The 14093-nt window shown below is 41.7% G+C and overlaps 1 protein-coding gene across 3 annotated transcripts in view; it reads right to left on the bottom strand.

Annotated features, from left to right (window-relative positions):
• Positions 1-272: 272 nt before the first annotated feature.
• The window catches only part of fgf11b (fibroblast growth factor 11b), a 28298-nt gene continuing 14477 nt past the window's right edge, over positions 273-14093 (bottom strand). For 2 of the 3 annotated variants that reach the window (XM_041051553.1, XM_041051555.1), the window contains exons 2-5: positions 11205-11315; positions 10076-10179; positions 513-711; positions 273-409 (exon numbers count right to left, since the gene is read on the bottom strand). In XM_041051553.1, coding sequence (XP_040907487.1) covers positions 273-409; positions 513-711; positions 10076-10179; positions 11205-11315 — 551 coding nt within the window. Of the gene's footprint in view, positions 410-512; positions 712-10075; positions 10180-11204; positions 11319-13153; positions 13173-14093 lie in introns of those variants that run through there. The other variant, XM_041051554.1, reaches the window with a different exon arrangement.

The raw sequence follows: 14093 nt of genomic DNA, 5'->3' as shown, positions 1-14093 counted from the left end.
GCGGAAAACAGGGGGGTGGGGTTGGTTGGAGGGGTGGTTGGTAGTAGTCCTGGCTTGGGCACTGGGCTTTCCTTCCGTGAGGGGGGGACTCCTCTCTCAGGCTTTCTGGGCTGCTGATGGACTGCTGACCCTTTATCCCTCAGCATCTTGTAGTGCACTTCTGGAATGTGGTGGCCCGTGAGGGTCTTTCCCTCAGCCACCCTCAGTGCATAATTGGTGACTGTGTTCCCAGTGTCACTGCTTGCCCTTTGTCCCACCCTCAGTCTCCTGTGCTATGAGGCATCAGCCTTGGGAGCTTCTTTCCGTCCATTCTTTAGGGAAGGTGAATCTGACGTCTTCACTGTCTTCCGAGGAGGACTCACTGGTTCGCTGGCGAGCTCATGTAGTGATGGCTCCTTGTACATCGCAACTGCAAAACAAAGATAAAAGCTATTGCTTAGTAATTAAGGAGGTGATTAATCATGAAGATAAACTGGTTTGAATTGTGCTAAAGTGACATAAAGGACACAAACCCTCTATAACTTTAGGCAGGAAGTGTGCAGCTCCTTTGGTCTTCTTTACGCGGTTGCCCTTCATGACCTGGCCATCACGATTGATACCGATATACCAGGAGCGGCCAGACTGGGTCTGGCGATACAGCATGGAGGAGTACGTAACGTAGTAGTTCTCGAACACACTCTCCTTGAACTTACACTCTGGAGTGAAGTGCTCCTGGAAAGAAGAGGGGGAGGGGTGCGTTCATATTGGCAAACAAAGCACGAGAAGAAAAAAAAAAATAAAATAAAAAAATAATAATAATGCGCAAAATGTCATAAGAAAACATTTTTAGGAGTCTTTGAACATGAACTCCAGTGTATATGAGTACACACTTGGAAAATAAAACCAATACATGGACGCATGCAGTGAAAAACATTAATTAGGTGACTGTTTCCTGAGGGAAGGGATGGATAGGATTATATCTGGACTTGTGTTTCTTTGAAAGCATGAACATCCCGGTCCTTTGGGAACAACAAGACAAGGATGCACACTGTATGACGAGAAATAGCATTAACATCTCTGCTAAACATAACACATTCCCAGAGGAGAAGAGCAGGGAAGATGAAAAGCGCAGAAACACTGACACCTACACAACAACAAATTAAATCAACACACGTACGTTTCATACTCTACATGTAAATGACTAATTCTGACATCAGACTGCACACTGCTTCAGAGGCATGCCTGAAAGTAATAGTATTAGAATAATTTTTTATGCAAAGTTCATGTTTATTTGCTTTGTCTATCATGGCTGCATGTGTCGTTATGTCCTGTAAGAGTTTCAAATGTTATTGTTCTGTTTATATTTGTAATGGTGACTTGAAGGACCATGGACGACGGAGCTGTCAGTGATTCATAGACGTCCATTGCCTGCTTAGGGAATCATTGTGGTTTGGATTAAAATGAATGCTTTGTAAAGGTCAATGAACAGCAGGCTCTTGTGTTGAAGTCCAGTGTTTTGCAGACCTGATGGAGGGCATTATCGCTTCATAATAACACGCTATTTTGGGGCAATAGGTGAAACAACAATAAGTGATTCTGTCATAAGGGTCATAAGTTAAATCTGAGGGGCCACAAGGTGATTAATGACATTCAGAGTTAAACAACTCAGATTTGTTTTCATCTTCTGACCCTCAAACTATTTTCCAACTAACACAATCTGACAAGTTCAGAGGAAACAGAATAGAAAGATAAAAGTTCCTTTGGGGCTCTTACCCAGTGCAATTAGGGAAGTTATATTCAGAGTACAGCTGATTATCAGTTATTCTGCTGATTATTTCTCAATGAATGAAGGAATCGTTTGGTCTTTCAAATGTGGAAAAAGCCCTGCATGTTTTGCAAAGGTCTGCAAGGTCATATGATAGGTAAAGTTTGCTCGTTTTGTTCGACAAATGGTGCAAAACCTTAAGATAGATAGGTAGATAGATATACTTTATTGATCCCCTAAGGAAAATTGCTTAAGTTGAAACAACAGATTTTTTGGCGTTTTTGCCTAAAAGAAAGATCTGATAATCAGTTTTCAGATTTGTTGTAGATCAGTTAATTCAATTGTCAGCTAACCGCTTATTGGATAAAAGTCAGGGCCTTCATGAGGATAGGAAAAGTAAAAGGTTTCTAAGAAAAAAGTGACTGTTGATGGAACTCATTCCTCATAGACATGTAAGACCTATGATTAGGGGTTGTAAATAGACACTGCTTTTCTCTCAGATTATGTAGAACACCAGTAAAATTCATCCTCCTTCCTTTCCGTAACAGAGAATTATCCCTTTAATATAGACTACTCTCATGTGCTGTCAATCGTCCGTGACTGGCTAAATCTGAATAGACATTACAAAATCTAATTAGCAAAACTTGGATCCAATCCAGCGGTTCAGCTAGTCGTTGTAAATGATCGCTTTCCAGCGGCACTTCCCCTCCCTCTCTGTCCTCAACATAAGGACTACTGAACCCTGCATAATGTTGACTGGTGATATTAACCAATAGCGACAGATATACATCTCTCTTAGTCTCCATCAGGGTCTCGACAGGGTCCTTCCCCTGTCAGAGAGCAAAGCCAATCTGCTGGATTGATTAAGTGAGAGCAGCAGGGCAGAAATGGCTGAGTGGAGAATTTCTCTGAGATTCAGGACGACAGAAGAGGGCCAAAGGATCACAGCCTGGCATAGGCGAGATTTAATAAAGAGCCAAAAGTAGATTGAGAAGGTATAAGAGACCTCCAGTTTCACACTTATCACTGATCATCACCTTTCTCCTTCACAGGGAGGGGTCATCTTTAGCTGAAATGACAATTCATGACTTAGTGCCCTTTTTGCATCCACTCCCGTCCTTTCTGATCCTCCATGGTTTATACCTGTTTAACAGCTGTCGTCCCACCATAACAAAAAAACAAGCCCCAACCCTTAACTCAACAAACTCTCCCACTCCCACTGCCTCCACATCGCAGAGCTATTTTAAGATCCTCTGACAGGTTTGATATCTTCTGCTGTGCTAACACAAAGAGGATGGGATCGATAGATGATCCGCTTCATTCATTATTAATCAGGCCAGAGAGCAAGAGGGGTGGGAAGTGCAGGAGACAGACGGGGAAGGGTAGGAGAGACAGGAAAGAGAGCAGAAGATCACTCGGAGAGGACAGAGGGGTTGCTGGGTAATAAAGGAGATTAGTAAGAGAGGGGGAGACCTGCTTCTTTGCATCTCCCCCAGGACCAAAATGCTGGGCCGACAGGGGCTTCAGCTGCCAGCACCCCATGATCTGACACTCATGTCCCTCTGGAAAGAGGAGCCATCACTCCAGTAAAACACCCTTCAGCTCAACCTCTGAAAGGGCACCAGTGATAACCCCTCTCCCAAGTCATCCTATAATTACCCTTCATAATCAGTCCCCTGAAATTAGCCTAATGATAGAACCCACATCTTCTGTATTTCATTCAAGTAGTCTCCAAAGGTCTGGAGAAAAAAAAAGAAAATACTCTGAGAGAGCAGACAAGACAGTGAAACAATGTCCTCATAATAAAGTGAGTTTTTATGATAACCAAACACAGTGGCCAGTTGATACAAAAATGATGCTGTAATTATCTCCATCTCTCAAACTGACCTTGAGGCAACCTCCAAACCTCTGCAGATCTACAGAGACCACCCACGGTGTACTCACTGAGGGCATCACTCAGACCACCAGATTTACCAAATGCGGCTGAATAATTGCTAAAAATTGTGTTGAGTGTTGCACATTTTTCATAGTGATGGCAGAATATTTCCAACTAAATGGCTGGGGGGGGGGGGGGCGGGTGTGCTCATTCTGGAAATTAAATAAAACCCTCTTTCTTCAACCATGACTTATTGAGAGGCTTGGGTAGCTTCCCTTCCATGTGTCTCAAGCCAAAAATGAATTTAAATGAAAGCAGACGAGAAAGGTAATATGTAGTGTCCGTGCTGAGAATCCTGAAGATGGGGAGAACCTTTTTATGATGCAGGGCACCGTCCCAGCTCCCCCCCCACCCACTCACACACACCACCTCCTTCTTCTTCCCTCGTGTCAGATTACATCTATTCTACCTGCTTCAGGAAGCGTAACTCTCCATGCCACCGTACACTGGGATTGCACTTAACTACCAAATAAGGACAGTAAAGTACTAATAATACACACTCTAGCACTCGTATGGCAAAGCTTCTATAAATCTGACTACTGTGTTTCCCTGCATATGATTAGGATATAAGAATAGAAATGAAAGTTATGACTAAAAAGACAGAGAATCCATGAATGATATTTAATATGTTGTTTACTTTCAATTCATCATGCATGCACAAGCATGAAATCAGAACTAATGCCCCTGAAAATGCAGCTCTACTTCTCCAACTCGGAATAATATATTTTTTCAGCATCTCTGACTTGCAGTTATTTGCAGTCCCCTGTTTAGACAGCAGGGGTCACAGTGTCACGCAGGCTTCCTGCATCTATTGACTGTCCCATCAGCTCCCAAGGTAATCTATGGGTAGCTGTGAAATCTGCCCAGCTGCAGTAATCCCACCATATTCCCACAGTACTGCATTACTGCTGCAGCAAGCCACTGAAATGTAAAGATCATTCACAGCAGTCCTCTGTCACACAGACACACACGCACATTATCCGTGAGCGTGTGCGGCGCAGGAAGCCACCCGCAGAGCATGTTGCTGATGTTGTTGTCGAGCCAGATGTAGATGCACTATGACACGCCACGTTACGTAAGTCAATAGGGCATAGATGTGCTTATTAAGAGGGCTTTAGAGAGGATGAGACTGGCAGTTAATACTGTCTAACACCACACATGTATGGTCTGTCTCTGATGCTTGGAGGCATGATGCTTGCATGACAAGAGCAGAGTGGATGATAATGTGCAGGGACTTATGCCTCTGCTGTGTTGATTGACACCTGTCAATATAAAGCAGCAGGGAGAGGAGTGGGAACTGACATTCCCTTCTTCGACCCTCAGTGACAGAGGTGACCGGCTGCACGACGCCTCTGCCTTTAATTTTCTGGGACACAGAGAACAGTGGTTGCACATGTATCATTATTACCTCCATGACTGTTTCACATCTCTGCAAATCACAAGAGCCACATTCAGAAATATCCCTCAGACAGTTTTTAGAAGGAGAGAGCGGGCACAAGGTAGATCCTGAGCCTATCGGAGAGAATAGGTTTTACCTTCCCTAAGTGCTCTTAATTGGCTGCCTGGCAAAATGTCTCCCTTTATCTTTACATTTCTGCACTTCATCTCTTTTCTCTTGCTCTGCCCAATTATTCTCTCTGCTACTTTTACTAGTGTCCACATTTTCTCCTGTCTGTGATAAAAAGCGATGCTATCTGGGTGCCGGTGTTGTCCTGCATCTCAATGCAACACGGGAAAGGAAAGGCTAGAGAGGACATAGCTTTTCATCAAGAGGTCTCACACTCTTTCTGTATCCCTCTCCTATGTCTGTCTGTCTGTCTCTCTTTCACACACGTGTCACACACCTACACAAGATCATAAACAATGTGTTTATTGTGCTGTTGTTCATTAAGTATTTATTTAATGCATTAAAGGCCACAGTGTGTGCTGTCCCTGGCCAGAGTTTGACAGCTGGTCCAAGATTTCACTGTGAGACACATCCACGATTTACTGCTTTGGTGACCAAACACATCCTGTGATGAAATTCACACTAATAACAGCTGTAGCCGTCTAAATCTGACAGGGTTTAGTTTACATGAGCTACTTGTACAGTTTACATGAGCTACCTGAATGTTTTATGCTGCTCTGTGCTGGTAAGAAAGAAGGAAGAGAAAGAAAAGATTCATTATGAATTGTGTGTATGAATTTGGTAAATCACACACTCAAATTTTCACTTACATACATATTGTGATGCTCATGCTGTGGTAAAGGACATCGGCACTGCAACAGTAGCTGCAGTGAACAAAACAAAATACAGTACAGAAAGAAAGGACTGGAATTTGGTCGGTTTCATCTTGGCTGATTCGGATCTTTGCAACAAACATTTTGATCGTGTGTACGGAGCTTTAAAATGTAAAATGCACACAAACATCTGCATGAAGGTAACAACATTTACAATATAATAGGCCAAGCACATGTCGAAATCTGAACTGGCACAAAAACTGTTCCTGTGAAAAGTTGTCAGCAGTCATTTCAGTCTCCTTCAACACAACCCTCTGTCTCTCTCTCTCTCTCTCTCTCTCTCTCTTACACTTCCTCTGTCTCGCTCTCTCTCTCGGTCTATGTGGAGTTTTCCAGAGCGCATAGATCATAAAATGGGGCAGGAATGAGCCAAGCTCTATTTTTGTATCAGGATCAGCCATTTCCTGTTGTTACCTACAGGTAGTGAGGCTGAGATTTATGTGTGAAACAAGGCAGCAGTGGACTTCCTCTGCTAGTTACAGAGCCTGGCCCAACAACCTGATCAATGTGTGTGTGTGTGTGTGTGTACGCATGTGTGGGTGGGTGGATGGGGGGGGGGGGGGGGGGGCATGAAAGAGGGATTTAAGGGAAAACTGTGAGTTATTCAGGAGAAAACAACATAATAACCACCAGTAAGCAGCAGATGAGGCAGTAAGGCAACAAGATGAGAAAATAGCTGGAGGGAAGCGACTAGTCACTCTGTCAGTCACCTCGGCTTCTCAGAGAGTGACAGTGATGTGCTTATTTATCAGAAATGAAAACATTCCTCATCTGTGTCACGTACTCTCTTGGCGTTCTTTTAAATGTAAAAGCAAATACGAACACGCTCGTAGAGCACAAAGATATGTGTAAAGGGCCATATCACGCCACCTGCACTCCCTCCTACGCCCACAAATTAGTACATCAGACACAGAGAGAATAATATGGAGTCATAAAATCAAACATGCGTGATATTATACAAGAAGACAGCTGTTGTAGAGCCTCTATATGAACTCATTCATGTAACTGTGTGTGTGTGTGTGTGTTTGTGTGTGTGTGTGTCAGAGAGAGGAAATTCTCTGAAAGAGGTCAGTGTGGGATTCAGTGCAGCTATTGACTGCTGCCGAGGAAATCCCTTCTCCTCGCTGTTCACAGAGGCAAGGCACCAAAGTCTAATGCATGCTAATCAGGGGCTCAGAAGATAATAGGAGATGGCGTATTTGCCATAATTCAAGATTTAACTCACACGTGTACAGATGATGCTCTCTCCTTTACATCGCATATGCATAAAACCGCTCTTGCGTTCTCTGCTTTTGTACATACCATTTTCCATATGTTCTGTTGAACACAACTCCCAAATAACCAGTGAAGAGACAGATATACAACATATTTTTACATATTTTCATGTCCATTAAACTATAACAAAAAAAACCAATAATGGGAACATCCTCTTTGATATTTCATTTTCATTTGTGCTCTACAAATGAGTGTGTGAGTAAGCCCATATGGTAGGGCTGGGTGATATGCACCAAAAAAAATATTTTGGTATTTTTATGCTTAATGACAATACATGCTATATATCTCAGTATTTTCTGTGAGGAGGACTAAATGTCCAGTTTTAAGTCAAATCTACATAGGAGATGGCATCAGCACTTTTTTATTAAAACTTACTGTGATCAGTCCTTGAAAATATACAACTGCAAAATGTGAATGAAAAATTCCATAAAATAAATAGCCTATATTAAAAAAAACATAAAACTAATCTACTTGTGATGGTGAGTGGCATAGTGTGGGACTGATGTACATACAGAGACTCCTTCAGTTTACAGCGGGGCAGTGTAACCCAGGTTAGTTTCTGTAGATACAGATGTTCCCTTAACGCCTCACTTGCTGACTATTGGTAGATGCTAGCTAGACAGCAGTGTGCAGAGAAGCCTCTGTTCCTCACTCAGTTACTGCAGCACATACAGCTCAGGCAGATGTGTGGTAAAAATGTAGTTCGTTTGGAAAGGGTGAAATAAGACTTTCTAATGTAACATTTACCTAAGTTAAAACTGAGTTATTTCTTTCTTCCTGGATGGGTCGCTCAAATAGAGCCTACATATGGGAAACACTGCTCATTTACACAATCCAGCTTGTTATAGGTGTTTTGGCCCCATAGACTATGGGAGATGGTGTGTTTGAGGTTTAAAGATACGCTGCTTTCAGAGCCTGGTTACTGTTATTTATAGCATCACAGGAATAACTTTATTACTCTTGTGCTGTTACCTTTTTCAGAGCTGGATTGATAACAATGGCAGCCACTTTAAGATGTGAATAGTCAAACAGTAGTAATAATTGTTCCCATGACAACTATGTAGCCATGGTTAGGTGATTTGATGCTGATCATGTGTAAACAGTGTTATGTGATCAGATTACACACTCAAATAAACTGACTCTAACTCTGTCTAAGGTGCTCAACGGTCGTTTTAGCAATATTGCCACCCTAAACCAAAGTTACAAGCTCTGTCCAAGGTGCTGATCAGTCTGTGCACCCTTGAAACTGCCACGTGTGCTGTCCAAGGTACTGATCAGACTGCACACTGGACCACACTGGAGCTGTCATGGGAGTGTTCTTGAAGACTATCTCCTACTTTTGAGTTGTATATTTTGTCTAATTTGCAGCCTTAGTGAATAACGCCCTTATGGCTAATTGCTCGATACCCCTCTGACACTTTATTAGGCATAATTGAAATTATACTTAACAGCTAATGAAGTGCTTTGCACCATTGAATAAATTAGACAAAACAAGTTGTGATACTAACACTCTGTCAAGGGTATTGCACTTGAAAGAGTTCTCTGTCTCTCTTCTCACCCTCCTGCTGCTGCTTCACACATCTCTGTTTCCTGCCTTTGTAGTATGATCTGTGAGACTGGAAAGTCAGCTGGAACTGGTTTAATGTATGTTAAAGTATAAAGTCTTTTTTTTCCTTTAGCTGATTTGCTGCTTCTTTATTTGTTTGCAACAACACATAGTCATTGACTCAGATATTCAGAATCTCAGGCATTAGTTAATTACTAACTGCAGAACCTGATCACAGTCATTATTTCCACATTCTTGCTATCATGCAGTTTTGACTAGCCTAAAAGCACCGTGCAGATAAACGTTAATGAAACTGTAATAATGAGTGTAAAACATCATGGGGCTGTGAAACGTACAGATGTACAAACCCAAACCATAAAATGAAACAAAATAATAAGATCATAATGTGTGTAGCTACCACAGTTAAAACCTCTGAGAACTTGGCTTCAACGTTCAACTTTTTTATTCAAATGTTGCTAAATCCTAATAGGTGTACGGAGGTACGTGACAGCACGTTTTCCCATCTGAACCCTGTCCACTTTAGGCCAGTGAGAAGAGCCCAGAGAAAAAAAAGAAATGCAAAAATCTCTCATGTGAAATAACCAAAACTGTTCAGACACTGGCAGAAAGCAGTGCGTCAGGGTAGCTTCCCATCTCTTAGATTAAAAACAGGATTGAGGAAATACATTTTCAGGGCCTTTAAGTCACATATGTTTTTGTAAGCATTTGTTTCATATGCATTTGTCCTGGACGTCTGACAACAGTTCCTGCACACAAACCCAAAACACATGCTTCACATTTCCCCTTTCCTAATAACCTCTTAAAGATCTTATTCCTTCTAACCATCCTTAACACTGGTACATGTTACAGCAATTAATATGCATTGCACATACAGTATATAAACATAACACATACTATGTAACTGGTTGAACTGATAAATTACTGCGCTTTGTGACAGTTTATGACAGTAATAACACTGTACTCCACATCATCCATAGTATCCTGAAATAGAAGAGGCACTGCTGTACACTTGAGTCCGGCTGACAGACAGCTGAACCCCAAAATCCAAAATGAAAGCAGTTGAAAAGGCTGTGATTGGTATTCCTCCTCTTAATATTTCCTCTGTGAGCTCTATGTCAACAGTGTGGACAGGAAACAGCTCCTCCATAGTGTAGACATCAGGACCACATACAGCAAGAAAAAAGGCTTTATATCCCAACCTGAACATTTGCATTGGCCAAAACCAGAACCAATGTATTTCTACTGAGTTCTGGTGATATATGCACATACATACCGAGGTGTAGAGGTATCCTTCACTATTCATGGCAAGGTACAACCCTGTCTTTGCCCCCTGGATTGCCACGATCCGCAGTCCCACTGGAATTAAGTTGAACTGTGCTAAATTGGGGAATAAAGTAGGAAGGAGAGGGATAGGGTATGACAAAGAGAGAGAAAGTCAGAGAAGATTGTGAAATCAAACACTGACAGAGTATGCTTTTCTGTCTACATTGTATCAGGCTCAAAGGCTTCAGTATCCCTGCTGCATTCTATAGCTCTCTTAAGTCCAAATGCTGTGACCTCGTAGAGTTTATGTCTATATAAATATAACGCCATGTCACCTTCACTTCAGATCAGTGGTTAATTAATCAAAGTTAATTAAAAGTAGGTATAGTAAGTGGACCTGTTAAGAGTTGAGCTTATCAAGAAATAATGTAGGTTGTTGAATGAATAAAATTCTGTCAGTGTCTTTGGAAAAGGGCTCATGTCTGAGTCTGGAAGGTCACATAGGCAACACAAAGACATGATGCCAGGAAGAGAACACCTCATAGTTTCTGGTCTGAAAACCAAATTTAGATTGCTAAAGGTCAAGATGAACATTCACCTCATTTATTTAGAAGCAATTACAACTCAGCAGCCTGTCTTTATAAACTTAAAATACAGAGTAGCAGAGCCAATCAGAATCATTAGCTGTGGTTTTAAACACAGCAGAGATGAATGTGAGGGATGAACACCTTTGCCAAGCATGTCTGAATACGAGCAAGGACACATTCAATTGCCAAAGTTTGACAGGTAGTTTGACGTGGTGTTCCTTCCTATTAAAAGACAAAAATAACAGCACAAATTGGACCAAATTTGACAGATGAGCTGACAAAATCCTAATTTCAGCTGCAGGGACTCTATAGCACAGCGAGGTACCTGCTGTGGGTCTGTTTAGCTCACTGTGTACAGCACAGTGTTAACTTTGCCAGAGTTGGAGATTTGGCTCCCAGTGAAGGTTTAAGCTTGAGCCGAAAACTGCAGGTGTTCTTCCACTCAGTTCCTCTAACTGGTGCTAGAGACTAGACTGTGAATAATTTGATTAAAATTACACAACACAACCACAAGCAAAGACATGCAGGCTATAGACAGAAACACACACTCACAAAATGAGCTGCTTTCATCCCTTGTGCTGTCCATGGTGCCGTCAGGCTGCATCTGCAGGTAGTATCCATGTTGGCTGTATAGCCGGGTGACAATGCCTTTCAGCTGTGGCTCTGTTAGGGAGCACAGGAGAACAACACTGCATTAGACAAATACTGTGGCTAGAGACTGAAACCATAAATGATGTTCACTGATTTACAGAACCTGAAAAAAGAGTGGCTCAATCAATTGTGTCCGAGTTTAAATCACAAACCACAGAGGAGTTTTATTGTGTGCAATATCTGAGGTTGGAACATGGTTTATGTGTAATGTTTAAAAGATCTGGATTATTTTTGTTTGTTTATTTTAGTTTGACTACTGGATGGATTGTGTTGAAATTTTGTACAGCGATTCATTGTCCCCCGAGGATAAATCCTAATAACTTTAGTATCCTCAAATTTTTGTGTGTTGCCATAATTTAGTCTAAATGTAATTATTTTTTCAGTTCTAGCTAAAACTAATAACATTACCATCATTCCCAACTGTTGCATTAGCAAATGTTAAACACAAAACTAAGATAGTGACAATGCTGAACAATATACCTGCTATAAACAGCAGCATGTTAGCACTGTCAGTGTGAGAATGTTAGCATGCTGATGCTACTGTTTAGTACAAAGCAGTACTTAAGTACAACCTTACAGAGCCCAAGTACACGACTCTGTCATACCACCAGGCAGTGTTAAACTGCTTCAGAAACATTACATTCAGGACTTGTGAACTTACAGGGTGATGTTGTTAGGCGAGGTTAAGTAGTACCTCACTTTAGGTTTTTTTTTCTCTCAAGTATATAAATAGCAAAAAGCACAAACTGCCTCTCAAATCACAGTCGTGTGAAAGGCCTGTTAAACATCAGTGTAAGGGCTTGAGGGAGTTTTACCAGGAGGGAAGATGCCTGGCAGAAAAGATGATGATTGAACTCTGACAACAATACCATAATAGAGGAATGCTCATCCTAAAATACTTCACGGTACTACAAAAGACACGAATACAGCTATTTATATTGTATATTTCGTGTTAGAAGTTAGAAATTTCTCTCCAGAGGAAAGAAATTATAAAATATATTGGGCACAAAAAATAAGCATTTCAGACTTTCAGTATTCAAGAACTAATTACTGAATTGCCAAAGGTACATTTTTCTGCTAATTCACCTCACACTGGGACTATGTAACATAGAATGAGTCTGAAATTATGTAGCAGCTAGTAATTCAACTAACTGATGAATAAACTGCATATATAACTTAAGAAAACGCATCTGTCCAGTGTTGCCACCAGCACTATATTTTTAGCAAGAGCTGGGGCCATCAGAGGATGAAGTCAAGTGAGAGACTAAGTCTGTCTCTCGCTAAATAAAAGATATATAATCAAGGGGGCTGGGTGGTGGAGGAGCGGATGGAAGGTGAAGAGACTGGTTGAATGTTTCATGAGTGGAGTCCCTGCAGCCTACTTTGCATTCATTTAAGAAACAGACAGAATCTTTGCGCAGCTCTCAGACATCACCAGTGCCCCACTTAGTCTGGTCTGGCCCAGTGAAGTGACCAGTCTCCTTCAATGCAGCATTAATAAGGGAGATGAAACATGGATGAAGGAGCAGTTTATAACGGAGCCTCTGGAGGACTTGGGCCCACCTGGGAGTTCCCCCTCCGCTTAACTCCACCCGTGCCCTCACCCACACTCTCCGGGGAGGGACCTTGGGCACTGTGCAATCTGCCTGTCTTCCTCGGACTAGCACAGGGAGCAGGAGAGTGACAGAGGATGCAGGAATAAGATCTGTAGGACTATTTCCCAAAGGAAGTGTGCTGGGGCTGAAACATCAGTGAAACTGTGACCTACTCCCATTGTTACATGCATGCATCTGCAGCACTCCCCATACTCCCTCTTTCAAAGCTGCTTGTCAAAACATTTCAGGATCTCTGCTCTTGCAATTTCTTCTTCTTTTTCTCCCCTTTTCCATTTCATATCCTTTTGAGTTATGTACGCTTTCATCCCACCTAATAACATCATACATCATCCAATCAGAGCAGGGAAGCCGTTCATTACTTGTCCCCACAGATGCAAAAGGGAGAGATGAGAGAGAGAGAGAGAGAAAGAAAGGGAAATGGGAGGATCAGGGAGGAGAGAAGTGAGCAGGGGGACGGCGAGGGAACAGTGAATGAGATGACTGTCATTTCATTAAGAGTGACGGCTGTACGTGCTCGAGAAAAAGCACATTCAGGCAGAAATTCAATAGAGAGCCCTCGCAATATGGCTGCAATCAAAACTCCCATGCTCGGTGTCAGGGACACTAAAACTAATGTTTCACTTAGCGGGCCTGGCTCTAACTCCAAAATCCTCATCCCAACACCAACGCGCAATAAATTCTGATCCGGTATAATGAAAGTGTGCTCCCAGCAAAATCCATAACAGTCGTGTTTTACTGCAGCTGCATTAGAGATTCATAGATGATAAAACCAAAAAATAACAGCTCTCGTGGACTCTTGCCACCTTATTACCATACAGATATTGCAAATTTGAGCCCAAACTCATATTTTTAAACTGTCGTGCTCTTGAAGTCATTGTGTGTATATTATGCTGGTAATTTGGACATTAAGTTCACTCATGTTTTGCTGCTGCTGAGGCTAAATTATGAAGTCACTGAACTACTGTAGGTAGTTAGAACTGAGAGGTACAGTACATATAAATGTTTTTTTTGCATGATTTGTCATTACTGTGATTAGAAAAATGAAAAAGTGAGCCTCAGTGATTAGTTTATTCACAAAAAATGAACCAGCAACTATTCTGACGATCAATTAATCAAGAAAATAATCATCAGATTGATTTTAAATGAAAGTAATCATTACTTGCAGCCCTATATT

Source organism: Toxotes jaculatrix, chromosome 12, assembly GCF_017976425.1.
Source record: "Toxotes jaculatrix isolate fToxJac2 chromosome 12, fToxJac2.pri, whole genome shotgun sequence".
Lineage (NCBI taxonomy): Eukaryota > Metazoa > Chordata > Actinopteri > Toxotidae > Toxotes > Toxotes jaculatrix.
The sequence above is the reverse complement of the archived record's forward strand: the minus strand, read 5'-3'. Positions and strand labels throughout refer to the sequence as shown.